Raw genomic sequence first — 26,711 nt, 5'->3', positions numbered from 1 at the left:
GCAGCTGCAGGAGGGCCCAGCCTTGCTCTGGCCACCTCTGTGAGGGCTGCATGTCTGGAGGAGAGATGGCTGCTACTCCGCTGGTGTCAGAAGCGCCCAGACCAGGCAGGGCCAGGCTGGTGCTGTTTTATACTGTGCTGTTCCATGTATGGTGGGTGGAGAACAGACAGGGTGGCAGAGGGTTCTGCCTGGGGGAGGGGAGCACCCCTGTGACCCAGTGGACGAGGGGGGGAAGGAGGGAGGAAGGAAAGGAGAGAGGGAGGAAGGGAGGGAAGCATGGAGAAGGTGGGGGAGTTGTAGAAATGACATCATACTGGCATTTCTGTGACTGGAAAGTCCCCACTGTTCTTGTAATATAATAACATTAATTAATTGATTAATTAATTAATCTAACAATAATTCTAGGAATCTCAGTGCGTGTGTGAGAGAGGCTGTCGCTTGATGATTTCGGAAACCGGACGTTGAAGTCGCGTATAACAACCTGGCATTATAAACTTTTGCTGTATATTGTTTGTGTATTATATTTAGGCTAACACTTTATGAAGTTAGACAAACTCAAAACTAGTCTTTCCGTCATCTAATGAAGACACCTGTAGCCATATTCATATGATTTGTATGACATTTGAAAAGTGAAAATCAACTACAAAGCTAATAAACTCTCCCTCTTACAAAAAGTATTTGAGTGATCGAAGAAGACAAAGTGTCCATCAGTGCCACAGTAAGCACACACTGTAAAGAGAGGTAACCTGCGTAACTACCACGGCCAGGCTAGGTCTAAAACTTCAGTTCGAAGTTAGAAACTTGACTTTTAATGACCCAAACAGGTTGTTAACCCTTTAACTATTGCTCTTATTAACCCACTCAGATTGTGAGGCGTCCCGCTTTTTTTTCAGCGACCGATAAGAGCTCACCCTCATCTCTTCCGTTTACAGATTTTTGTTAGAAACTGAGAAATACATGTAACGTTACATTACCCATAAGAACAAATATGACAGACCAATTACCAGGGTCAAACGTAATATGCAGATTTTCTTTCACATTTTCTGCGGTTACGCAGACTGAAAATATGCGGAAATATGCGGAATTCCGCTAGCCTTCATGTTCTTATGTCGGTGGGACCGAAAAAGTTCCACAACAGTTTGACGCCGAATATGGTTTATTGAATGTTGACAGAAAAAGTATTGATCCATCCTCATAAAGATCGCCTGAAAACTCCCTGGCCCTGTCTCTTGCTGTAATTTTGGTCGATAAGAGTTTCCTTTTCAATTCTTAGCATTTTTGGCTAACATTTGAATAATAGAGGTAGGCTAATATGAGTTGAGAAGTTTATTTACACTTGACCTCAGACCAATGCTTTCTATTTGAAAATACGCGGGTCTTCTGCGCCCGCTTATTACATTTGGGCCTGCCAATTATTAAAAAACTGCATTTTGTGTTAGAAAACTAGCTAACGTAACTGCTCGCTACAGGAAGTTGTTGACCTTGCCTTATGCACTATGCGGAAGTTATGTATGCATAGTGGATCGACGTGGGTCTATTTTGGAAACTATTTTTCAAACCTTTAGAAATGTTTTTTTCAACAATAAAAAAAACCTTCAGAAACGTATTTTTTGAAAAACCATTTTGTGAGCACATTTTTTCAAATGAATTTTTTTAACCTTTAGAAACTTTTTCGAAAATATCTTTTGAACCTTTCTAAACTTATTTTTCACCCACCGTGAAAGGAGACTAGAGAGAAGAGGGGAGAGATGAACAGAGAAGCCTAAAACAGAGTAGAGTAAAGCAGAGCACACTAGAGCAGGAACAGCCCAAGCCTTTATGGGGCCTTAAGCAGAATTGTCAAAATGTCATTCATAGCAAGAATTTACATTTTGGGACATGTCAAGTTCAGTTTGGGACGGGTCATTTTGGGCAATGAAAGATGACGTCCAACAAGTTTGCAAGGACACAAAATACTGGTCTAAGATACACTTCAGATACACTGTTAGATTACATTCTTAAAGGAACAGATTGGAGCGCTGTGATGATTGTTGGTTCATTTAAAACATTTAATATAATATTTATTCAGCAGTGGCAAGACAGCAAAACATAGTCATAGATATCACTCAATAGATGGACACCGTTTTACTTTTGAACATAATTCTGTGGTTGAATGTGAAGCTTAAAACCCAGGTTTCCGGGCCACAAGCCGGCCTACAGGATCAGGTTGAGGAAGTCTATGTCATTTCTGAAGAGGTAGTAGATCATGGTGGTCCACATCAGACCAGAGAGAGACAGACTCAGCCACAGATGATAGATGTGGAGAGTTCTGGTCTGGTCTAGTGACAGGTTTAGACAGGTGTGGAGACTCTTGGACTGTTCCAGAGTCCAGGCCTGGTTTAGAGTCAGACTTGAGATGGCCTGGGCCTGGGGCAAGGTGAGACAAAGGTAACAGGTCTGGAGAGAAAGGTGCAGACAGGTGTGGGGAGCACTGGGCTGGGCCTGGGACAGGTTCAGACAGGAATGGAGGGTCTCTGTTCCAGATAGCAGACGTATGTGGAGATGCAGTCTGTGGAAGTAGAGCAGCCCTGTCATTGTCCACTAGGGGGCAGCACTGCTACCTACACACCAACAGTGCACATACTAAAGGAATAATCCAATTATTTTATAATCAATCGGAATATTTGACATACTTGACATAATATTTTATGTTTGATGGTAACATGTTCACTGTTGATGTGGCATTAATTTCTGAATGTTTTTGTTAGGTGTTTGAAGAGTATAGAGTAGCTTAATTTTATTTAAAGGGTCTTTGAGGCAGTTTTCCCCATCATGTGCTTCTTAGTATTCTGCTCGGGCCTCAGTAATATAATGAAACATTTCGGGCCAAAAATACAGAAAAGTAAAGCAAAACTGGAGGCCAGGATGGCAAAGATCTCCACAGCTACAGTGAACTTCCCAGGAGAGCTGACATAAGCTGGGATAAAGGTGATCCAGACAGCACAGAATATCAACATGCTGAAGGTGATGAACTTGGCTTCATTGAAGTTATCAGGCAGCTTTCGGGCCAGGAAAGCCAGGACAAAGCACAAGAGAGCCAGGAGTCCTATATACCCCAGCACAGCCCAGAAGCCCACAGCAGAACCTAAAGCACATTCTAGAATGATCCTGTCATTATAGTGTTCCATGTTCTTAAACGGGAAAGGAGGGGAGATTGTTAACCACAGCACACAGATCAGGACCTGGATGAGAGTGAAAGCCAGGACACTGAGTCTCTGCTGTAAAGGCCCAAACCATTTCATGACATCACTTCCTGGACGTGTGGCCCTGAAGGCCATCAGTACCACTATAGTCTTCCCCAGAACACAAGAGATGCAGAGGACAAAGGTGATCCCAAACGCCGTGTGGCGCAGCATACAGGACCACTCAGAGGGCCGGCCGATGAAGGTGAGAGAACACAGGAAACACAGAGTCAGGGAGAAGAGGAGCAGGAAGCTGAGCTCTGAGTTGTTGGCCCTGACGATAGGTGTGTCCTTAAATTTGAAAAACACAACTGCTATCAAAGTGGTAACTAAGGCCCCAGACAAGGAGAAAATAACCAGGAGAATCCCCATGATTTCTTCAAAGGAGAGGAATTCAATAGTTTTCAACACACACCGGTCTTTGTTGTCATTGGACCAGAACTCCAAGTCACAAGGAACACAGTTGCTTGAATCTGTAAGGAAATGAGGAAAGATCTTCAATGAAAAGTTGGAAGTGGGGTTTTTTGAGTCTCAATATTTTAATAAGTAATTAATTTTGGATCTTCCTCAAAAGGCCAATTATCTTACACAACCCCTCCATGTGATACGACAGAGTACCGAAACAAATAACTCATATGTCACAAATTTCTTCAAATGTTTTTGACCAAAAGGGTGAAAAAATATAGCCGGAATCATCAAATTATAAAAAATAACCCTTCTACAAATATTCGTCACAATCAAGACCAGCATTGATGAGTTTAGCTAAGTGTAAGAATAAATTACAGGTGTTTTATTCCTGAAAAAGGTTGAAGAGTTTACTGACACATCAAGGGCTTGACCGAAATTAAAACTCTTTCTACAATGATTTCTGGTGCTTGCTCCTTCATCACCTGTGTGGTTGCTGATCTCTCCCTCTGCACATGGGAGACAGTCGTAGCAGCATAGAGGCTTTCCTTTCTGCACGGCTTTACGAGTTCCTGGGGGACATCTCTCACTGCACACAGACACAGGGACCTGCAGGACACAGAGGACGAATCAACCGCATGGCATGACAGAGCAGAACTATTTTACATTTGAAGATCGTTGGTGTCAATAAGTTGACACAGATGTTGTGTTGGAAGATTTACAACTCAGTCCCAAATGTGGTTCCAGAGGGGCTGTGGTGTTGGGTGGACACATTTTCAGGGGCTGTGTCTTGACCTGAGTGAGACCCTGAGCCCAGAGAGTGTCTGAAGCTGACCTGAGTGAGACCCTGAGCCCAGAGAGTGTCTGAAGCTGACCTGAGTGAGACCCTGAGCCCAGAGAGTGGCTGAAGCTGACCTGAGTGAGACCCTGAGCCCAGAGAGTGGCTGAAGCTGACCTGAGTGAGACCCTGAGCCCAGAGAGAGTCTGAAGCTGACCTGAGTGAGACCCTGAGCCCAGGCCAGAGAGTGGCTGAAGCTGAGCTGCTTCTCTGGGAACAGCGAGGCGTCGTAGAGCCCCACAGTCCTGAACCCCCAGGCCCCGTGTTCGAGCTGCTGCCAGTTGACCAGGTCGTAGCGCGCTGGGGGGTCTCCACTGGCGCTGAAGGACACCTCCTCCCCGGTCTTCACCTGGAACTGCACCCCTCTCAGGGACTCCAGAACCTGGGGACAAACACACACGGGCCGTCCCATGGGGGTGACAATGTCACATCCTAATAATCTGTTATCATACCAGACGCTTGTATCCAAAGCAAGCAACCCACAGACGAGAGGGGGATTAGAACCTGCAACCTCTTGATCTGCAGGCACAGGATGGATATGAGAGACTATGTGATCGCTCTGGGCCATCAGGTAAACCTGTTTTAACCTGACCAGGTTGGGTATACCAGCTCAGAGGTGGATCAAAAACTGCAGATCAAGAGAGGTCACACTCTCAACTTCCCTCCTCTCAGCTTCTGCAGAATGAGAACATGTAGTGACCTGCAGGGGGCTGATTCTGGACAGGGTGCTGTCTCCGGTGGTGTTGGTCCTGGTCAGCAGTTGGTGGAGAGCGTGAGCGAAGGCGTACACGGCTGTGTAAACCTTACTGGTTATCCTGAGCTCTGACGTGTCGGTGTACTGGTTGTTCAGGCCTGCGAGGCTCTCCTCTCCCGTGCACCTGCCCCCACCCCCTCCCCCACCCCCTCCCCCACCCCCTGCCCCACCCCCTCCCCCACCCCCTCCCCCACCCCCACCCCCTCCCCCTCCCCCTCCCCCACCCCCTCCCCCACCCCCACCCCCTCCCCCCTCCCCCTCCCCCACCCCCTCCCCCACCCCCCTCCCCCACCCCCTCCCCCTCCCCCACCCCCTCCCCCACCCCCTCCCCCTCCCCCACCCCCTCCCCCACCCCCTCCCCCACCCTCCTCCATCCAACACCCAAACACCATCTCCCAGAATTCCCTGAGGAGGGAGTTTCCCGGGGCCTGGGAGGGGTGCACGGCTTCCAAGAACTCCTTCAACCCGTCCAGGCGGGCATCCCCGACGGCGAATCCCAACGCGCCCCTCAGGAAGCCGTATTGCTCCGACTGCAGCAGGTACTTAGAGGTGATCCAGGACTCGCTGGCGACCCACTGCAGCCCTGCGACTTCATCCAGAGCCAGCAAGTCCAGCAGGGGGATGATGTCCCCCAGAGCCAGGAAGGCCACCACCACTCTGGCCGAGGCCGTCCTCATCACCCTGACCACCTCCAGCAGCCTCTCCTGGGGGTCCGTCCTCATCACCCTGACCACCTCCAGCAGCCTCTCCTGGGGGTCCGTCCGGAAGATGGCCTCCATGTACTCCACACACACACCCTCCTCCGCCGCCATTTTGACGAAAGCGGACGCTCCGTTGTTGCCGTAGTCGTTGTTGCTGTTGACGACGCCCACCCAGGTCCAGCCGAAGTGCTTTACCAGCTTGGCCAGGGCTCTGCTCTGGTAGTAGTCACTGGGGATGGTCCTGAAGAAGGAGGGGTACAGTTTCCTGTTGCTCAGACACGCACAGGTGGCAAAGTGGCTGATCTGTGTGGTTTTAGACGGGGAGAGGGTGTGTGAGGGTGGTTTTTAGTCATGCTTTTCCCTCTCAGTGGAGGGTCATAGATGTAGCCAGTCATTTAGGCTATGTGTATATCTGTACACAACCAACTCAATTAAATTAAATGAACCAACTGAAAATGACAGTTAATCTCAAGCCTTTAGCAGGACAAACAACAGTGCCTTCAACAAACAGCAGAGTATATCACCAGCCTTCCGGACCCTGATGCACCAGGGGGCCTTAACTGCGTCTCTCACCACTGGGATGCTGAAGGGCCCTGCCACAGAGGCCAGCCCGATGGTGGGAGAGGAGCCCGACTCCCCCACAATGCCCAGTACGCCTGGGGGCCTGGGGCAGGAAAAGCCCCTGCTTAGGCCCTCTGGAGGGTTCATGAGGGCCAGGCCGGAGCGGACAGCCAAGGGCACAAAGCCACAGGTGTCGTGGATGCTGTAGCCCAGAGACACGCCAGGCAGAAGCTCACTGCTGTTGTTGATCTCCTCCACAGCAAAGATCAGAGTCTGGGCAAACTGGAACTCTCGCAGGTTCAGCCTGGGCAGAACAAGGAGGTAAGATAAGGATTCAAAGGTTGATATAATAAGTATGTTAAATTATCTTGGCGCAGCAGAAAGGTTTAAAAAGGTTTAAAATATTAAAGCAACAAAGTCATATATGAAATATATTGGACACATAGGTAAAAACTGTTAATAAATGTTATTAATTACAATATGTGAAATAACCTGGGCACTGGTATGGTAATAAAAAAAGGCCAAAAGAAAACAAGAAGAAGAAATACAATAATATCTTAATTAACCTATGCACAGAAACATTTAAGGTTTTACAATGTCAACATATGGCTAAAACAATTTCAGAAACAACAATCCATCAACATTGTAGAAACATTGCATCCACATTGTAATGTCACATTCCCACAGTTTCCCCTGCTAGCACGGAGGCTGAAAGCACAGCTGGATCCACTTCCTGTCGGGTACAGCAGCTCAGGTACCCACGTCTCACAGGTCAGCGGCTCTGGCTCCGAGGTGTAGGAGTGCACCCTGACCAGGGGGTTCCTGTGGAGGGAGAACATGGCCCCGATGTTGACGTCGCCCACGGCCGAGAGGACAGGGAGGGCGGGCGTGCCCAGCGGAGAGCAGGATACGGCACGCGCCCAGGCAGGGGGGCGCAGCATCGACGGCAGCAGAAGAAGAAGAAGAGGAAGTAGGTGTTCCTGCCGTGTCATGCCAGGAACCAGCAGGGAAGCCCTGACTGTGAAAAACTCTGGTACACGTGTGAGGGAGGGGTGCCCTTAAGAGCGCTGTGCCTGCCTGTGGTATATGAATGCTGATCTGTGGTTGTTTGGTTTTCTGTGTAAATGTTGGGGCTGGTCTGGGCTTTATAGAGGATTGGTGTGGTGGTGAGCCGGTCTTACACCCTCCCTTCACATGAGCTGTGGTCCGATCCTTTGGGCTCAGGGGGGAGGAGAGAGGGAGGGAGGGTGAGAGAGGAGGGAGGGAGGGAGGAGAAAGAGAGGGAGGAGGGAGGGAGGGATGGTGGTTGGAGAGGGAGGGAGGGATGGTGGTTGGAGAGGGAGGGAGGGATGGTGGTTGGAGAAGGAGGGAGGGAGGGATGGTGGTTGGAGAGAAAAAAGAGAAAGGGCTTCTGAGGCCAGCCTTGGTTTCTGTGCTCTACTTATATATGTATATATATATATATTAGTGCTGTCAAACGATAAAAATATTTAATCGCGATTAATCGCATTAATGTCATAGTTAACTCGCGATTAATCTCAATTAATCGCACATTTTTTTCTATATCTAAATATCCCTGGATTTCTTTTTGTCCCGTAATTTTTTCTCATTTTAATGCTCTTATCAACATGGAAAAGTGGATCGGATTGCGTAGTGCTGTCAGTTTAACGCGTTATTAACGGCGTTAACGCAAACCCAAATTTACGGCGTCAATTTCTACATCGCCCGATTCTGAATGGAAAGTTTACTTTAAAAAAGTTGCCAAATGGTTCCATTGACAAGACCAAAGTGTTCTGTGTGTTTTGTCGTTGTGAACTGAGCTATCATCGCAGCACGTCCACTCTGAAACTAATATATACATATATATATATTCTGTCTTCTGATCATGATATAGTGTTGATTAATGATAGTATTGATTGAGGAATCAAGACAGATCTCCTTTAAAGCAGTGACACCCAGGCAGTGATGTTATGTCCATATATGGGGGTTAACATTGTTTCTCCAATGTTTGCTTCAGTGACTGAAGTCAGAGATTTCAGTTTATTTACAAATCAAGATTGGGCCTACAGCAATCACAGGCAGATAACAACGATGATCACATCTGAATCAAAGGCAAAAGCAGTAATTAAACTGGTTAGATTGTTTAATGATAAGCATGGGTATATATGATTATGTCCTAGCATTTCCATTCAAATATACCAAATAACATCCATTTTCAATGTGCACTTTAAAGGCCTTTTGCAGACATCTTACCCATCATGTGTTTTTTAGTGTTGGTTTCTGGCTTCAGTAAAATTATGTAGCATTTAGGCACAAATATGCATATCAACAAAGCAAAACTGGAGGCCAGGATGGCAAAGATCTCCACAGCTACAGTGAACTTCCCAGGAGAGCTGACATAAGCTGGGATAAAGGTGATCCAGACAGCACAGAATATCAACATGCTGAAGGTGATGAACTTGGCTTCATTGAAGTTATCAGGCAGCTTTCGGGCCAGGAAAGCCAGGACAAAGCACAAGAGAGCCAGGAGTCCTATATACCCCAGCACAGCCCAGAATCCCACAGCAGAACCTAAGGCACATTCTAGAATGATCCTGTCATTATAGTGTTCCATGTTCTTAAAGGGGAAAGGAGGGGAGATTGTTAACCACAGCACACAGATCAGGACCTGGATGAGAGTGAAAGCCAGGACACTGAGTCTCTGCTGTAAAGGCCCAAACCATTTCATGACATCACTTCCTGGAAGCGTAGCCCTGAAGGCCATCAGTACCACTATAGTCTTCCCCAGAACACAAGAGATGCAGAGGACAAAGGTAATCCCAAACGCCGTGTGGCGCAGCATACAGGACCACTCAGAGGGCCGGCCGATGAAGGTGAGAGAACACAGGAAACACAGAGTCAGGGAGAAGAGGAGCAGGAAGCTGAGCTCTGAGTTGTTGGCCCTGACGATGGGCGTCTGTCTGTAGTGGAAGAATATGAAAGCTATCGTCATGGTGAGACAACCTCCAAACACAGACAAGGTCACCAGCAGAACCCCCATCAGCTCATGGAAGGTTAGGAACTCGATGCGTTTCAAATCACAGGAATTCCTGTCTTGGTTTGAGTTGTACTCTGGAGGGCAGGTGTCACACGTGACTGCGTCTGAAAGCAGAAACACGTTTAAGCAGTGCAACAGGGACATCCTCAGGAAGAGCAGCAGAGTTCTGCCTGTGATTCTCCTCAGCAGGAACAGGAGGAGGGCTAACAAGGCCACTAGTCCAGCAGGCTCACTTGTGGTGTTGCTGAACTCTCTGTCGGCGCAGGGGAGGCAGTCGAAGCAGCAGAGAGGTTTGCCCTTCACGAAAGCTCGGCGCGTGCCTGGCAGGCAGCTCTCGCTGCAGACAGACCGGGGGACCTGGGGCAGAGAGGGGAAAGGGAGGTGAGTGGAGGGAGAGGGAAAGAAAGGAAGAGAGGTGGGGGAGGGGAGGGGGGAGGTGGGGAGATAGGGTAAGGGAAGGAGAGAGGTGAGGGAGGGGAGGGGGGTTGTTTTAATTATTGCACACACACACATGGACACACATGCAAACAAACACGCTCTGTGTCACCTCTGTTCTCAGGCCGGCCCACACAGCTTCCACACCGTCCGTCATCTCAAACTGCTGACCGTCAGGCTGCGAGGCGTCGTAGTAGCCGATGGTCTCAAACAGGACGTAGCCCGTGGCGTCCATCTGCCAGTTGACCAGAGCGTAGCGAGCCGCCGGGTCACCCTGCTCGTCGAAGAACACCCTCTCTCCGTGCTTGGTGGTGAAGTTCACCAGGTTCAACGCGTGGAACACCTGCAGGAGGAGCAGAAAGAGTTGGTTCCTTTTCACACCTGATTCTGCTCCTCCTGTAGCTGAGCTGCTTGGTTTACCTGCCAGGGCTGGATGTTGTCCCTGCTGGCACACGTGTTGTTCTGGAAGGGTCCTCGTCCCGGCCGGCAGGTGAGCAGCAGGTGCAGCGCGTGGGCCACGGCGTACACGGCCTTGTACACGTTGTTGAGCAGGCTGGCGTCTGTCACGTCCGTGAAGCGGGAGTCCGTGTTCCTCAGGGACTCCTCCCCGCTGCACGGCCCCACCCCGCTGCACGGCCCCGCCCCGCTGCACGGCCCCGCCCCGCCCCCCGAGGACGGATCAAGCAAGCAGCCGAACACGCCTTCCCACAACTCCACCAGCCCACGGTCACCAGGCCTGACGGAAGGCCGGCTGGAGGCCATGAACTCCCCCAGTCCGGGGATGTGGGCGTTGGGCACGGCGAAGCCCACTGCCCCCTGGACCACGGCGTAGAAGATGGGGGAGGCAATGTAGCGGTAGGTGATCCAGCCCTCGCTGCCCACCCACTGGAGCCCTGTGACATTCTGCAGGAACAGCTCCTTCACCAGGATGTCCAGGTCAGTGCCATCCGCAAACGCCACGATCACCCTGGAGGTGGACTCTCTGATGACGTCCACCACCTTCAGGAACCACTTCCTGGGGTCCGTCCTGTAGATCGGCAGGGAGTACTCCACGCACACGCCCTCAGCCTTGGCCGCCTCCAGGAAGGCCGCCATGCCGTTGTTGCCGTAGTCGCTGTTGGTCCGGATGGCCCCCACCCAGGTCCAGCCGAAGTGCTTCACCAGCTTGGCCAGGGCCCGACTCTGGTAGAGGTCACTGGGGATGGTCCTGAAGAAGGAGGGGTAGGCTCTCCTGTCACTCAGACACGCACAGGTGGCTGAGTGGCTGATCTGGAGGAAATGAGCAACACAAGACCAGCACAGCTAAACACAAGACCAGCACAGATAAACACAGGACCAGCACAGCTAAACACAAGACCAGCACAGCTAAACAATTTTGCAACAGCAAATATTAAACTTGTATCGCCCTTTGTGAGGGAAAACTTGTCTTATTTTTTGCATCCATAATTTACACGTATGCTCTCACAGGTAGGCAAACTCACAAAAAACGACCTGCACACACACACACACACACACTCACCACAGGTATGTGGAAGGGCCCCATAGTGCTTGCGATGCCTATGGTGGAGGTGGAGGTGGTCTCCCCTATGACGGCGTACACAGTGGAGGGCTTGGAGCAGTTCCCTGCTTGCTCCTCATACCTGTTCATCAGGGACAGGGAGGCCCTTACAGACAGAGGGATGCTGGGGCACGAGTCGTAGATCCTGTAGCCCAGAGACACATCCGGGAGCAGCTCCGAACTGTTGTTGATTTCTTCTACGGCAAACACCATCGTCTGGGCGTACTGCAGCTCACCTGGGTCCAGCCTGCACAAGGGAGAGAGGCCAGCAAAAACTGTAACTGAGGGGGAGAGAGGGAGAGAGAGGGTGGGATAGAGAAAATACGGGGAGAGACATTGTACAGGAAGAGTACAGTAACAAGAATCAGAGGGTAAGAAAGAGAGAGAAATAAAAGGTTAATTTGAAGGAAACGAGAGAGGGCTAGAGAAAGGTAGAGTGCCTGGTAGCTGAGATCTGGTCCTTCTTTTCTGCTGTATTTTCTATATCAAATCAGGCATGTCACAGAGGACTTCACATACACCAATAGCCCCAATACAACAACTGCCCCTCAACCAACCTAAACCTCCTATATGCACTATTAATATAATATACGTATATAAATAAAAGCATATGTTAATTAATGTGTTACTGCAATCTGCTTTAGTACAACTCTGTTGGCAAGTTTAAGACTTTTTTATCCTCCTGTCATTGTATCTAGTCTGAGGATCACAACAGAAAGATCATTAATTTTGTCTCACATCACACATCTCAGCTGGTCGTTACCCCTCACACACATCACTGAGATCTGTCTTCAGTGAGAATTCAAAGACAAACTCATCAGATTGAACACAGTATAGTGTCGTCATTCATTCTTACACATGCCAGTGGTGTCTTTAGTGCCCTCACAATGACAGGATGAGGTGAGATGTCATTGCTGTAGTTGCAGTAGTTGCATTGTGCCTGGATATACAGATTATTCCTTGACTCTGACCAATAAAATACTGAACACTTTCTGATCCTTGATTTTCCTGCTGTGCTTCTTGCTTAAGGATTAAAATTGTCTGCTGAACAAATTTACTGTAAACATGACAGACAGTGTTCTCACTGTAAACATGACAGACAGTGTTCTCACTGTAAACATGACAGACAGTGTTCTCCTTGTAAACATGACAGACAGTGTTCTCACCCCTCGCACCGAATGTTCCCCGGGTTCTCCCGCAGGGCTGGATTCCCCGCGACGGGGTTCTGGTGGAAGGAGAAGATGCCTCCGATGTTAAAGTCCCCCTCCTTGGAGAACATGGACAGCTCGGTGCTCCCGTACGGAGAGCAGCTGGGCTCGTCCGCTCTGCTGGTGAACAAGGTGAGCAGAACCAGGTCTGCCAACAGCAGCTGCACAGCCATCCTGGCCGTCTGTCAGGGGGCCCTAGCACTGTGCTGCCTGCACAGGCTCTATATACTCTGCTGATCCTGGGGCTGGTTGCCATGCTGGGGCTGTTTGGCTACTGCTTGAAGGGTTGTTATGGCTCTCCACCAATAGCGTGGGTCCTAGTTTGATTGACAGGGGGTTTGGACCAACGGTGTTCATGTTTTAGACTATAGGCTGTCTGTTGTTGTTTTTTGTCAAACTAGCTTGGCTTGGTCGGGTATTTGGGGAAATCTGAATTTCTGTTGTTTCAGATCTAGTCTAACTGTAAAAATATAGATTTTAACTCAGTATATATTGTGATTATGTATTTCATTTAATACTACATCAAACTATATCTATAGGGTTTATTGGCTTTTCGTATGACTTTTTCCCATAATATGTTTCTTTGTGTTTCTTTCTGGTTTTAACAAAATTATAAAACATTTTGGAGCAAATATGCATATCAGTAAACCAAAACTGGAGGCCAGGATGGCAAAGATCTCCACAGCTACCGTGAACTTCCCAGGAGAGCTGACATAAGCTGGGATAAAGGTGATCCAGACAGCACAGAATATCAACATGCTGAAGGTGATGAACTTGGCTTCATTGAAGTTATCGGGCAGCTTTCGGGCCAGGAAAGCCAGGACAAAGCACAAGAGAGCCAGGAGTCCTATATACCCCAGCACAGCCCAGAAGCCCACAGCAGAACCTAAGGCACATTCTAGAATGATCTTCTCTATGGCGTGGGCCGTATTCTTGTACGGGAAAGGTGGGGCAAGGGCCAACCACAACACACAGACTATAACCTGTAGGAAGGTCCCACTAAACACACTTGTTCTCAGGAGAGGAGGGGAGCACAGGACTGTATTTCCTGGCATTGTGGCCTTAAAAGCTATGACCACTGCTATGGTTTTCCCCAAAACACAGGACATGCAGAGGGCAAAGGTAATCCCAAACGCCGTGTGGCGCAGCATACAGGACCACTCAGAGGGCCGGCCGATGAAGGTGAGAGAACACAGGAAACACAGAGTCAGGGAGAAGAGGAGCAGGAAGCTGAGCTCTGAGTTGCTGGCCCTGACGAGGGGCGTGTTTCGGAACTGGAAGAAGACCAACGACACGGCGATGGTGGAACACGCTCCGACCAATGAGAACACAGTGAGGAGGATTCCCATGTTGTCCTCAAAAGAAAGGAACTCCACAGCCTTGGGAATGCAGTGGGTCTTGTCTTTGTTAGACCAAAACTCCAGGGGACACACTGTGCAGTCAGCAGAATCTAAAACAACGTTAAAAACATCCCTTAGGCCGTGTTCACACTTGACTTATTTTTTCAGAAATAAGCACTACCTTAGGGTTAGGGTTGGGGTTAAGGTTAGGGTTGGGGTTAGGGTTAGCAAAAGGCGCCCAAAAAGCGCTGAAGGCAGCGCTTTTGTCGACAACAAAAAAAGTCAAATGTGAACACGGCCTTAATGCTAAGGTCAAATCAAATCAAATGTATTTGTATACCCGTTTTACATGCCTGCCCCTCAACCAACCTAAACCCTCAAGTCTTGAATTCTTATCAAGTGAACACTATTTGGAATACTTTGTGACGAAATGAATGATAAGATATGATATTTCTTTGAACTTATATTCTGACCAATGTGTGTGTGTGTATGTGTGTGTGTGTGTGTGTGTGTGTGTGTGTGTGTGTGTGCAGCGAGACCTACGTGAGTCTCTCACCAGTGGTGTTGCTGATCTCTCCGGCTCCACAGGGGATGCAGAAGAAGCAGCAGGCCGGCTTGCCTCGTATCACCGCCTGGCGAAACCCTGGGAGGCAGCTCTCGCTGCACACCGACTGCGGACGCTGAAACACAGCGCAGCGCTAACTGCTCCCATCAACTGCCACTGAGGCTGTTTGGCATGTGAGTAGGGTTCTCTCTGGCGTGAGAGCTTGTCTCCACCCCCACCTTCACCTCCTCTCAACCCCCTCTCTTCTCTCACTCTCTTCACCCACTACTCACTCTCACTAATCCAGGGTCTATTATTCACCTACTCACTCTCACAAATCCAGGGTCTATTATTCACCTACTCACTCTCACAAATCCAGGGTCTATTATTCACCTACTCACTCTCACTAACCCAGGGAGGGTATATTATTCAGGAGTTTTTTTCTTGTTTCCACTGAATAAAGGAAATCAGGTGAAAGACACAATAAAATCGTGTGAATGGATAGGATAGATCTGGATAGATCTGGAGATGGAGAGATTAGAATTATTCTGACACTGTCATTACATAGATATTTAACAAAGCATCAATACCCGGGAATCTAAGATTCATCTTCATGTTGTCGAGAGATCTCACCTCCGACTGGTCCGCAGCCCAGGTGATGTTCAGTCCGTTCATGGTGAACTGGTGTCCTTCAGGGAGAGACGCGTCGTAGTTCCCAACAGTTACAAACACGGTCTCTCCCTGCTTGTCTCTCTGCCAGTTCACCAGCTCGTAAGTGGCAGTTGGGTCTCCGTTGTGGTCGAAGAACACTCTCTCTCCTGAAGACATGGTGAAGTTCACCCTGCTGATATGAGCCAGCACCTTCGGGAGGGTCACACCAGCTCATTCACACACATGGATCTGTTTTTAAAGCCCTTCAATAGAACACAACTCTACATATTATATAGCAGACACGTGCATCTGTGTGAGACTGTTTTAAAGAGAGGATGATAGTACAGGTGTTACGCTCCAAACACAGTGTGGTTCTCCCCTGACCTGGGCCCCTGACCTGGGCCCCTGACCTGGACCCCTGACTTGGACCCCTGACTTGGGTCTCTGCTGTCTTTCCATGCACAGAGATCAGCTAACACCACATTGCAAACTAAACTTCTGTGTTACTTTTAGTACAGAACACATAAAGGTATCTGTGTGGTACGATAAGCTGTGTTAGCGCAGTTAGCTCCTCACCTGTCCTGGCTGGATGCTGTCTCTCTGTGGGGAAGGCTGTCTCCCTCCCTGGCCTCCCTGGCTGTCCCTGATCTGCTCGTGTAAGGCGTGGGCCACGGCGTACAGTGCCTTGTACACGGTACCGGAGATCCTGAGAGACGACACATCAGTGAAGGAGTTCCTCACGTTCTCCAGGCTCTCCAAGCCCGAGCAGCGCCCGGCCTGAGCGCCGGCCCCCAAGCTGCAGTCAAACGTTGTCTCCCAGAACTCCCTGAGGAGGGCGCTGTGGGGGTCCTGGCCCGGGCCCACCCTGAACAGGAAGTCCCTCAGCCCGGGGATCCGGGTGCGCTGGATGGTGAAGCCCAGAGCACCGCTGAGCACGATGGAGCGCCCCCCAGTGGTCAGGTGGCCAGCCGTGATCCAGGACTCGCTGCCCACCCACTGCACCCCTGTCAGGTTCTGGTTCACAGCCTCCTCCAGCAGGACTTCCATCTCCCCCTGGGCCAAGAACCCTACCAGAACCCTGGAGCCGGCCCATCGGATCTGCCTCACCACCGCGGAGATCTTCTCCTGGGGGTCGGTCCTGGAGATCGCCATGGAGAACTCGATGCACACGCCCTCCAGCTTGGCCGCTTGGACAAAGGCGGATGCTCCGTTGTTGCCGTAGTCATTGTTGCTGTTGACGACGCCCACCCAGGTCCAGCCGAAGTGCTTCACCAGCTTGGCCAGGGCTCTGCTTTGGTAATAGTCACTGGGGATGGTCCTGAAGAAGGAGGGGTACAGTTTCCTGTTGCTCAGACACGCACAGGTGGCAAAGTGGCTGATCTGTGTGGTTTTAGACGGGGAGAGGGAGAGGGTGTGTGAGGGCGGTTTTTAATCATGCTTTTCCCTCTCAGCAGTGAATCATACATGTAGCTTTTCATACATTCCTATAAGGAACAGGAAGACTAAACAAAACATTTCAAACCTTCCTTTAAGCTACTTCAACACCGATAACTGTATTTTTAAGAAACAATCATTTCAAACATCATCCATGCGGCATTACCACCGGAATCTGAAAAGCTCCGGTTGTTTGTGACATCACAATAGTGGCGGAAGACTCAGACGCCCCGATGATGGCGTGGACTGCTGATTGGCCGGAGCAGTTCCATCCAGAGGTCCTCTCCCCTCCGTTCATCAGAGCCATGGCCGCTCGCATCGAGGACAGCGTCGAGCCACAGCTGTCATATATCCGGTAACCCAGGGAGACGTTTGGCAGCAGGTAGCTGCTGTTGTTGATCTGCTCGATGGCGAACATCATGGTCTGAGCGAAACGGAACTCCCTGAGATTCAAACTGATAAAGAGAGGGTTAGGGTTAGAGAGGACGTTTTTTTGTTAGTACCGTACACTTTTATTAGTTTTAAAAGTTGAGTCATTGTCTGACAGGGTTTTCATAAAACCTAGGACCTTTTTATCAAACATAGAAATGAAAACTGCAGACATTGACTGTAGATATGAATTTGCCAAAAACTATAAAATTGAGAAACACTCATACATAACTCATACTTCAGAGAATTTAAACCTACCCGTAGCAGGTGATTGGCTGTGGGGTGTCTGTGAAGGAAAGGGGGGGCTCGGTGATCTTGCTGTGGATGGAGAAAGCTCCTCCGATGGTCACGTCTCCTTCCTTGGTCAGCAGTGGAAACTCTGGGCTCCCCAGCATCCTGCACACAGGCTCCTCCCCCTGCACCCTGCAGCCTCCCACCGCCAGCAGCACCAGTAGCAGCAGCAGCAGCATCACACACATACACACAGGGGTCAAATCAAACCCCCTCCTAAAAACCCCAGACTAACAATCTTTCTTTAAGTACGTTTTGGAACAAGTGACGAGTTCCCCTTCAGCCAATCACAGCAGAGGGTTTAGGTCATGTGGTCTATGTTTGGCCTGTGTGACGTTGTTGTGATGAGCGCTCGACATATTCTGTCACCATGCTCCCTCGCCTGTGGGATATCACCTGTGCTACTGCACTACTAGTCCAGCTGGCTGTCCATCCCTAAACCTTATACATTAATCACCGTTAAGCCTCTTAATCCCTGTGACTACCGATGTATAAACAAGGTTTATTCTGAACACAGCTGTTACACCTGTTACAGCACTGTAGCTATGCTGGTCTACTGTGCTTCAAACAGAAAACATCGCAAAATATAATGTTTGTGCAGAGTTTTAGTTAGTGCTAGTTTTGGATAGTGCTGGTCATTTGAATTTGATTTCTTTTGAGGCTTTTCACAAACCAAAACTCAGCACATGATGTTGTTTTTCATGTTTGGATGGTGATGATGTTTCATGTGTGCTGTGCTGAAGGACAGTTGGTTTGATCTGGAGTCAGAGTGGATGGTGTGTGCTGTGCTGAAGGACAGTTGGTTTGATCTGGAGTCAGAGTGGATGGTGTGTGCTGTGCTGAAGGACAGTTGGTTTGATCTGGAGTCAGAGTGGATGGTGTGTGCTGTGCTGAAGGACAGTTGGTTTGATCTGGAGTCAGAGTGGATGGTGTGTGCTGTGCTGAAGGACAGTTGGTTTGATCTGGAGTCAGAGTGGATGGTGTGTGCTGTGCTGAAGGACAGTTGTTTTGATCTGGAGTCAGAGTGGATGGTGTGTGCTGTGCTGAAGGACAGTTGGTTTGATCTGGAGTCAGAGTGGATGGTGTGTGCTGTGCTGAAGGACAGTTGGTTTGATCTGGAGTCAGAGTGGATGGTGTGTGCTGTGCTGAAGGACAGTTGGTTTGATCTGGAGTCAGAGTGGATGGTGTGTGCTGTGCTGAGGGACAGTTGGTTTGATCTGGAGTCAGAGTGGATGGTGTGTGCTGTGCTGAAGGACAGTTGGTTTGATCTGGAGTCAGAGTGGATGGTGTGTGCTGTGCTGAAGGACAGTTGGTTTGATCTGGAGTCAGAGTGGATGGTGTGTGCTGTGCTGAAGGACAGTTGGTTTGATCTGGAGTCAGAGTGGATGGTGTGTGCTGTGCTGAAGGACAGTTGGTTTGATCTGGAGTCAGAGTGGATGGTGTGTGCTGTGCTGAAGGACAGTTGGTTTGATCTGGAGTCAGAGTGGATGGTGTGTGCTGTGCTGAAGGACAGTTGGTTTGATCTGGAGTCAGAGTGGATGGTGTGTGCTGTGCTGAAGGACAGTTGGTTTGATCTGGAGTCAGAGTGGATGGTGTGTGCTGTGCTGAAGGACAGTTGGTTTGATCTGGAGTCAGAGTGGACGGCAGAAGGTGTCTGGTGTTAACGACACGTCATGGTGTCGAGTTCAGGTTCTTCTGGGGTCTTTGTTAGTCCTTCCCCCAGGTGGCCTTTTAATGGCACCGTGTTCTGATTCCTGCAGCACCGTAATTACAGGGCCCTGTCCTCAACTTACACTCCTCACCTCAACATTACACACTGGGGGGGGGGGGGGGGGGGGGGGGGGTGAAAGGGGATTTTCAAAGTGGTGCTCCTGCTTTTCACTGCTTGTTCGGAAAGTAGTGACACTACATACTACAGATAATTTTTTTCTTCTTTCATTACTAGGGTAGAGGGTAGAATTACTGTTTAAATAGTTGTGTGCTTATTTTGTTTGTTTAACTATATAACCTCCAAACATTTTGTTTAACCTGCAAGAGGTTTCATGGGGTGTCATGGGGCTACTTACACAGTCACGTTACCAAAGCAGACAAAACAGATTTCACTGTACTGTATATATTTAAAGTTATATTTATCATTGATGAATATTGCACAGATTAAAAAGTATACTACATTTGTGGATTGTTTAACGTTACTTTAGCCGGATCCCCGGCTAAAGTAATCTTGTTACCTACATTGCTAGCTAAAAATTACAAGATCCAGCTTGTTACCTACATTGCTAGCTAAAAATTACAAGAAATACAGGTTGTTGATAACGCAGAAAACATAGCCACATCTAGTCATTTCACAGTTTTAGTTTGCTAGCTAAACCTGAGAAAGAGCTAGCTTAGCTGCAGAACAACGGGGTGATATCACAGATATAGACCCAGCCATTTTTCCTGCAGAATCAACACCCTAGTTTTTTAGCAAGCTGTGAATAGTAGGTGGCAAAATAACCTAGGGTTTAACTTTCAAAGTGGTCACTGCAAATAACAGCCAGGAGTGCAGGACACTAGACTTAATTAACAGCGCCAATACAGTACAATCATTGCTGAGTGGTCGTTGCTAACAGGCACTGGTTTGTGACATGATATGCTAGTTAGCCACAATAGTAATAAAATACAATAAATATATATATTATTATATATATATTAATTACATAGAAGTAAATAATTTCTTAAACAGTACAACTTTCAGGAATGAGATGCACATTTTGACACTTTTCATGTCTATGTAATGCAAAAACTGACATGACATGACTCATGACAGACATCAGTATATGTCTTATTTATTTAGATGTTCAGAGAGATTTGGATTGCACTTTTCCCATCATGTGTTTCTTTGTGTTTAGTTCAGGTTTCAGTATAATGATGTAACATTTAGGGGAAAATATACAAAGAAGCAAAGCAAAACTGGAGGCCAGGATGGCAAAGATCTCCACAGCTACAGTGAACTTCCCAGGAGAGCTGACATAAGCTGGGATAAAGGTGATCCAGACAGCACAGAATATCAACATGCTGAAGGTGATGAACTTGGCTTCATTGAAGTTATCAGGCAGCTTTCGGGCCAGGAAAGCCAGGACAAAGCACAAGAGAGCCAGGAGTCCTATATACCCCAGCACAGCCCAGAAGCCCACAGCAGAACCTAAGGCACATTCTAGAATGATCCTGTCATTATAGTGTTCCATGTTCTTAAAGGGGAAAGGAGGGGAGATTGTTAACCACAGCACACAGATCAGGACCTGGATGAGAGTGAAAGCCAGGACACTGAGTCTCTGCTGTGGAGGCCCAAACCATTTCATGACATCACTTCCTGGAAGTGTAGCCCTGAAGGCCATCAGCACCACTATAGTCTTCCCCAGAACACAAGAGATGCAGAGGACAAAGGTGATCCCAAACGCCGTGTGGCGCAGCATACAGGACCACTCAGAGGGCCGGCCGATGAAGGTGAGAGAACACAGGAAACACAGAGTCAGAGAGAAGAGGAGCAGGAAGCTGAGCTCTGAGTTGTTGGCCCTGACGATCGGCGTTTCTTTTTTAATCAAAAACAGAACGGCCACTAGTGAAGTAAGGAAAACCCCAAACAGAGCGAAAAACACGAGAACTATTCCCATAACTTCAGTGAACGACAGAAACTCAACAGCTTTCAGTACACACTTGTCTCTGCTCGGATTGGACCAATACTCCCCAGGACAACGTTCGCAGTTGTTAGAATCTGAAAATAAATCGGGATTAGTAAGATTAGGAGAGCAGCGATCATACAGGAAGTGGGCAACGTCTAGACGCTCAGCACATAGACCAGCCACTGAACCCTAAGAAGCCTCATCAGAACGCACACGGACGACGTGATGACTGTTTGGTAGATACTGAGGACTGAATCGGACTTGAAGTTGCCTGTCCGCTTGTGTGCGGTTAAAGTCTCCACTGTTAGTTGTTTGGTGTTGCTACAGTTCAGAGAGAAGTGGACCTGAGAGTGTGTATCACCTGTGTGGTTGCTGATCTCTCCCTCTGCACATGGGAGACAGTCGTAGCAGCAGAGAGGCTTTCCTTTCTGCACGGCCTTACGAGTTCCTGGGGGACATCTCTCACTGCACACAGACACAGGCTAGAGGAGAGACAGACAGGGTTTGGTCAACGGGGAGGCTTAGACTGTGGTCAGTTATCCATCGATAATATGCTGCACTGTTGAGGTCGCCTGGAAGTCAAGCATTTAACAACTCTATGACTGTACATACAGTACTGTGCAAAAGCCTCCCACTTTTGTTTAACATGGAAATCGTCTAAAATATTGATTATTTTGTCCTCTGGATATATGCGGCAGTTTAAAATGGTAATGTTAAGAAATGTTTTGCTAACTTCATTCATTTCTCTATAAAATCCAAAGAAAAAGAAAAAACGTAAATGATCTTTTATTTGTACCAAATACTATTTCACAGTACCGTATATGAATGAGATCTAACTAAATAAATAACTAAAACACACAAAAAAATTGCTGCTTTTGATGATAAACGTGAACCGAACCTGTTTCTCCCCTCCAGGCCACATGATGTCCTCGGTCCTGAGGACAAAGTTCTGTCCAGCAGGCAGCGAGGCGTCGTAGTAACCCACGGGTCTGAAGATGATTCCCCCGTCCAGAGCTTGCTGCCAGTTCACCACCTCATAGCGGGCCGTGGCAGCACCCGTCTGGTCGAACCACACCTGGTCTCCGCTCCTCACCGTGAAGTTCACCCTCCTCAGTGACTCCACCACCTCGCAACAGACACCACAGCTGGCTCAGTTCATCTGGTTGTTTATTATTAATAGTTATTTGGTTTGTTAATGATGGGTTAGGGTTTACGACTACTGTGTAGGGTTAGGGTTTACGACAACTGTGTTGTGTTGTGACTTCTCATATCTGTTTTGTGGGAATTACTTTTGCAAAAGTGAGCCATGATTTTCTGGTGTACGTTCTGTTAAATTTTTGTATATGCATATCGCTTTGGATAAAAATCGTCTGCCAAATAATTGATAATTAAAACAGGAATATATGAGTGAAAGTTGGATAAAAGCCGAAACAAAAGAAATCACAGATTTAGAAATGATCTAGGTGAGGAGCTGAACTCTGAGCTGAACCCTGTTCACCTGCCAAGGCTGGATCACGACGTCCTTGTCACAGCCCTGTCGGGAGGAGCAGTCCAGCAGACTGTGGAGCGAATGAGCCACGGCATAGATGGCCTTGTAGATGTTACTGGAGTACCTCAGCTCCTCCACGTCATCGTTATAGCCCTTCAGCTCCATCAGATCCTCGTTCCCGCTGCAGGTCGCCTCCATGTCGCCCCCGTCCGTCCCCGCGCACGGGAACAGCATCTCCCAGAAGTCCTTGATGACAAACTCGGCAAAGCCGCTGATGTCGGCTTTCTGAACGGCGAACCCCAGGGATCCGCCCAGCACGGAGAAGCTGGTGGGGGTGACTAGGCTGTCGGCCGTGATCCAGGCCTCAACGCCGACAAACTGCAGGCCAGAGATGTTCTGCAGGATCAGCTGCTCCAGGAGGTTGTTCATCTCCACGTGGGCCAGGAACCCCACCACCACCCTGGCCGAGCCCCTCCGCATCACCTCCACCACCTTCAGCAGCTGAGCTGGCTCGTTGCGGTCGAACTTCTCTGTGTACTCCACACACACCCCCTCCTCCCGGGCAGCCGCCAGGAAGATGGCCATGCCGTTGTTGCCGTAGTCGCTGTCGCTGTTGACCGCCCCCACCCAGGTCCAGCCAAAGTGCTTCACCAGCTGGGCCAGGGCTCTGCTCTGGTAGAGGTCACTGGCAATGGTCCTGAAGAAGGAGGGGTACTCCTTTCTGCTGCTCAGACACTCACAGGTAGCAGAGTGGCTGATCTGAAACACAGAGAGAGCGGGAGGGCAGAGAGAGGGAAGAAAGAAAGAGGAGTGACAGAGACAGAAAAAGGAAAGAGAAAAAGAGAAAGAAAGAGAGGAAAGAGAGATAAAGGAAGATTGTGTTTATTGTCTAATTCACCTAAGTGATATTTGCAATGATTTCTTGGTTTACAGGCTTCACCCAACAGTGCAGACAAGTAGAATATATTATACAAGATATAAATAAGACCATTTGAATACAACCAATATGACTGGCTGAGCAGTAAAGGAGGGTGTTTGGGTTTAGAGTCTTGAGCACAAGGAAGTTAACAGAATGAACATGAATCCTCAACCACAATATAAATGAACATGAATCCTAACATGAACATGAACCCACCATTGTTAAGATGATGATATAGATGCAGTTTTTATTTGACTAAACTATTTTGTATTTAAATGTTGACCGGAATGTGGAGCACTCCTTTTCGGGTCGTTTTCGATGTTTTTGTTGAACACTGATTGTGTTTTTTTGTTGTAAAAAAAATGGTAAATTCCCCCCTGCAAACCAAATCTACCTACGGGTATATATGAAGTAACCTGAACCTGATCCTTGACCACAATATGACTGAACATGACTCCTCAACACAGCACCTGTGGGATCTTACTACTGGTATTCTTACTACTGGTATTTTGAATGGTCCGGTCGTGCGTGTCAGGACGATAGTGGAGGAGGACTCTGACTCCCCGATGATGGCGTGGACAGCTGATTGGCCGGAGCAGTTCCGTCCAGAGGTCCTCTCCGCTCCGTTCATCAGAGCCATGGCCGCTCGCATCGAGGACAGCGTCGAGCCACAGTTGTCATAGATACGGTATCCAATGGAGACGTTTGGCAGCAGAGCGTCGCTCTGGTTGATCTCCTCGATGGCAAAGATCATAGTTTGGGCGAAGCGGAATTCTCGGAGGTTGACTCTGGGAGAGGGAGTTTTACAAACACGGTTAAGAAAGATGTCAGACAATACTGTGAGTGAATCCCAGACTAATCTTTTTTTTTTTTCACTTGTTAAATTTACACAGACAGGTTCCAATGCTGAGACTTACACGGAGCAGGTGATTGGCTGTGGGGTGTCTGTGAAGGAAAGGGGGGGCTCGGTGATCTTGCTGTGGATGGAGAAAGCTCCTCCGATGGTCACGTCTCCTTCCTTGGTCAGCAGTGGAAACTCTGGGCTCCCCAGCATCCTGCACACAGGCTCCTCCCCCTGCACCCTGCAGCCTCCCACCGCCAGCAGCACCAGTAGCAGCAGCAGCAGCAGCATCACACACACACACCAAGGGCGCTGCCACCCTGACCGGACTCATCCTTCTCTTCAGCAACGGCTTTTATGAGCCTTTGATTGACTGCAGGGCAAGTGTTTGCCAATGGGACACAGGCTCTGAGGCGTTAACCAATAGGAGACAGGCAGGGAGGCGCATAGCACAAGCTAGGGAATGAGGTGGCAAAACAGAGTTGCTTTGACAACAGGCTGGACAGACACATCATTGATCATTCTCTAACTACACTAAGGCCTGACAGGAGAGTGACACCCAGCTGGTGTGAATAGACAGATGAAAGTAAATGGGTCCTGATTGATACATTCTGATCTGGTGAGGTTGAGACGGGGATTAGAGGCCAGAGACGGGGATTAGAGGCTAGGGAGTCAGATGGCTGAGCGGTGAGGGAGTCGGGCTAGTAATCAGAAGGTTGCCAGTTCGATTCCCGGCAATCTCCCTCTGATGTCAGCGGTACAGCACACATCTTCCTCTGATGTCAGCGGTACAGCACACATCTTCCTCTGATGTCAGCGGTACAGCACATATCTTCCTCTGATGTCAGCGGTACAGCACACATCTCCCTCTGATGTCAGCGCTACAGCAGGCATCTCCCTCTGATGTCAGCGGTACAGCACACATCTTCCTCTGATGTCAGCGGTACAGCACACATCTCCCTCTGATGTCAGCGGTACAGCAGGCATCTGCTTTTGACCACACAGATCTGGAGGCAAGCATGTTTCTAGTGTGTACATGTTCGTCTGTGAGGACAGACTAGGCCAAAACAGTGCCTGGGGCAGAGTATGCCCACCCTCTACAGGGTCTGGGGTATGAGGGCAGAGCAGGCCCACCCTCTACAGGGCCTGGGGTATGAGGGCAGAGCAGGCCCACCCTCTACAGGGCCTGGGGTATGAGGGCAGAGCAGGCCCACCCTCTACAGCGCCTGGGGTATGAGGGCAGAGCAGGCCCACCCTCTACAGGGCCTGGGGTATGAGGGCAGAGCAGGCCCACCCTCTACAGGGTCTGGGGTAAGAAGACAGAGCAGGCCAACCCTATCAGGGTGAACAGGTGACTGTAAGGGACTCAGGACTGTAGACAATTTACATAATTGTAAATTCTCATGCTTGTATGTTAGTGTGTGTGTTAGTGTGTGTGTGTCAGGGTTTGTTGTTCTGTGTTATTGAGTCTAAGCCTTGACTACACCAAATTTTGTGTGCTAGAATATGTCTGTGTGTGATTTCTTTTCACATGTTTAGCTGTTCAGCTGACCTGGCACATCGCATTACACACAGTGGATTGTGTATTACCTTAAAATCCACATCACTCCAAACTGTTTATGAGCCAGTGAGCATCTGGATGAGTGTATTAAACAAACACTTTTGACAGTCGCACTAAATAAACAATTAATTCAGTCTGCCTGATTAAACGAGCCACTGAACCGTACAATATTCCAGGTTGTGTTATTGTTATTTTCCAGCCCTGCGGTCGTTTAATGACGCTCTGATTCGCCTCTTAGGCCAGCTTTAATTAGAAGATGTTGTTTGTGGTAAGCCTGTCAGATGTATTTCTGGCTGAGTGCTCCTCTGAGGTCCTGTGTCAGGGGAGAGAGCTTAGATCAGGGGTCTCCTGTCAGGTAGCAGGGGGCTGGGGTCAGGGAGGCCGGATACAGGGGGCTGGGAGGCTGGATACAGGGGGCTGGGAGGCTGGATATAGGGGGCTGGGAGGCCGGATACAGGGGGCTGGGAGGCTGGATACAGGGGGCTGGGAGGCCGGATAAAGGGGGCTGGGAGGCCGGATACAGGGGGGCGGGGCCTCTCCTGGACTCCCCTCACCTCCAGGCTCTTCCTATTGATGCATGGCCCCCCCTGGCCTCCCTCCTGAACAGCCCCCTGGCCTCCCTCCTGAACAGCCCCTGGCCTCCCTCCTGAACAGCCCCCTGGCCTCCCTCCTGAACAGCCCCCTGGCCTCCCTCCTGAACAGCCCCCTGGCCTCCCTCCTGAACAGCCCCCTGGCCTCCCTCCTGAACAGCCCCCTGGCCTCCCTCCTGAACAGCCCCTGGCCTCCCTCCTGAACAGCCCCCTGGCCTCCCTCATGAACAGCCCCCTGACCTTCC

The 26,711-nt window shown here is 49.2% G+C and overlaps 3 protein-coding genes, 1 long non-coding RNA gene and 1 pseudogene across 7 annotated transcripts; 1 reads left to right on the top strand and 4 right to left on the bottom strand.

The window, feature by feature from the left end:
- Nucleotides 1-2,723: 2,723 nt before the first annotated feature.
- On the bottom strand, nt 2,724-7,421 carry LOC124489245 (annotated as a pseudogene).
- Nucleotides 7,422-8,498: 1,077 nt separating this feature from the next.
- On the bottom strand, nt 8,499-12,984 carry LOC124489199 (extracellular calcium-sensing receptor-like). 4 transcript variants are annotated; one of them, XM_047051887.1, is made up of 6 exons: nt 12,677-12,984; nt 11,472-11,757; nt 10,373-11,221; nt 10,065-10,295; nt 9,751-9,874; nt 8,501-9,621 (listed from the first exon to the last, which is right to left on the bottom strand). In XM_047051887.1, exons 1-6 carry the CDS (start codon nt 12,889-12,891, stop codon nt 8,708-8,710), a joined length of 2,619 nt encoding a protein of 872 aa, XP_046907843.1. In that variant the 5' UTR covers nt 12,892-12,984; the 3' UTR covers nt 8,501-8,707. The 4 variants fall into 4 exon arrangements, with proteins under 4 accessions (XP_046907841.1, XP_046907842.1, XP_046907843.1 ...); XM_047051885.1 differs by having other exon boundaries at nt 8,499-9,874; XM_047051886.1 differs by having other exon boundaries at nt 8,499-9,874; nt 12,686-12,984.
- Nucleotides 12,763-22,068, top strand: LOC124489205. The gene is made up of 3 exons (XR_006958767.1): nt 12,763-12,850; nt 14,592-14,796; nt 21,982-22,068. It is a non-coding gene; the product is annotated as an uncharacterized LOC124489205 (long non-coding RNA).
- Nucleotides 13,128-17,556, bottom strand: LOC124489201 (extracellular calcium-sensing receptor). Its single transcript, XM_047051890.1, has 6 exons — nt 17,375-17,556; nt 16,854-17,142; nt 15,830-16,633; nt 15,236-15,463; nt 14,615-14,738; nt 13,128-14,168 (listed from the first exon to the last, which is right to left on the bottom strand). The coding sequence occupies exons 1-6, from the start codon at nt 17,509-17,511 to the stop codon at nt 13,261-13,263; spliced, it is 2,490 nt and encodes an 829-aa protein (XP_046907846.1). The 5' UTR covers nt 17,512-17,556; the 3' UTR covers nt 13,128-13,260.
- On the bottom strand, nt 20,234-25,378 carry LOC124489200 (extracellular calcium-sensing receptor-like). Its single transcript, XM_047051889.1, has 6 exons — nt 24,392-25,378; nt 23,974-24,262; nt 22,565-23,314; nt 21,965-22,192; nt 21,428-21,548; nt 20,234-21,158 (listed from the first exon to the last, which is right to left on the bottom strand). The coding sequence occupies exons 1-6, from the start codon at nt 24,604-24,606 to the stop codon at nt 20,245-20,247; spliced, it is 2,517 nt and encodes an 838-aa protein (XP_046907845.1). The 5' UTR covers nt 24,607-25,378; the 3' UTR covers nt 20,234-20,244.
- Between the last annotated feature and the right edge of the window lie 1,333 nt (nt 25,379-26,711).

The sequence above is a fragment of the Hypomesus transpacificus genome, unplaced genomic scaffold (genome assembly GCF_021917145.1).
Source record: "Hypomesus transpacificus isolate Combined female unplaced genomic scaffold, fHypTra1 scaffold_186, whole genome shotgun sequence".
In the NCBI taxonomy this organism is placed as follows: Eukaryota; Metazoa; Chordata; class Actinopteri; order Osmeriformes; family Osmeridae; genus Hypomesus; species Hypomesus transpacificus.
Note: the sequence above shows the minus strand (reverse complement) of the source record. Positions and strands in the feature narration are given on the sequence as shown.

Excerpts from the sequence above, each read along its gene's own strand:
- LOC124489199 (XM_047051885.1), bottom strand. The coding sequence starts at position 12,891 with ATGGCTGTGCAGCTGCTGTTGGCAGACCTGGTTCTGCTCACCTTGTTC. Across the intron at positions 11,758-12,676 it reads GGGAACATTCGGTGCGAGGG|GCTGGACCCAGGTGAGCTGC; the intron begins GTGAGAACACTG and ends TCCCTTGTGCAG. Across the intron at positions 10,296-10,372 it reads ACAACATCCAGCCCTGGCAG|GTGTTCCACGCGTTGAACCT; the intron begins GTAAACCAAGCA and ends CTCCTCCTGCAG.
- LOC124489201 (XM_047051890.1), bottom strand. The coding sequence starts at position 17,511 with ATGCTGGGGAGCCCAGAGTTTCCACTGCTGACCAAGGAAGGAGACGTG. Across the intron at positions 17,143-17,374 it reads CAGCCAATCACCTGCTACGG|TTTGAATCTCAGGGAGTTCC; the intron begins GTAGGTTTAAAT and ends TCTCTTTATCAG. Across the intron at positions 16,634-16,853 it reads GAGCTTTTCAGATTCCGGTG|ATCAGCCACTTTGCCACCTG; the intron begins GTAATGCCGCAT and ends AAAACCACACAG.
- LOC124489200 (XM_047051889.1), bottom strand. The coding sequence starts at position 24,606 with ATGCTGCTGCTGCTGCTGCTACTGGTGCTGCTGGCGGTGGGAGGCTGC. Across the intron at positions 23,315-23,973 it reads GACCATTCAAAATACCAGTA|ATCAGCCACTCTGCTACCTG; the intron begins GTAAGAATACCA and ends TCTGTGTTTCAG. Across the intron at positions 22,193-22,564 it reads TCGTGATCCAGCCTTGGCAG|GTGGTGGAGTCACTGAGGAG; the intron begins GTGAACAGGGTT and ends GTCTGTTGCGAG.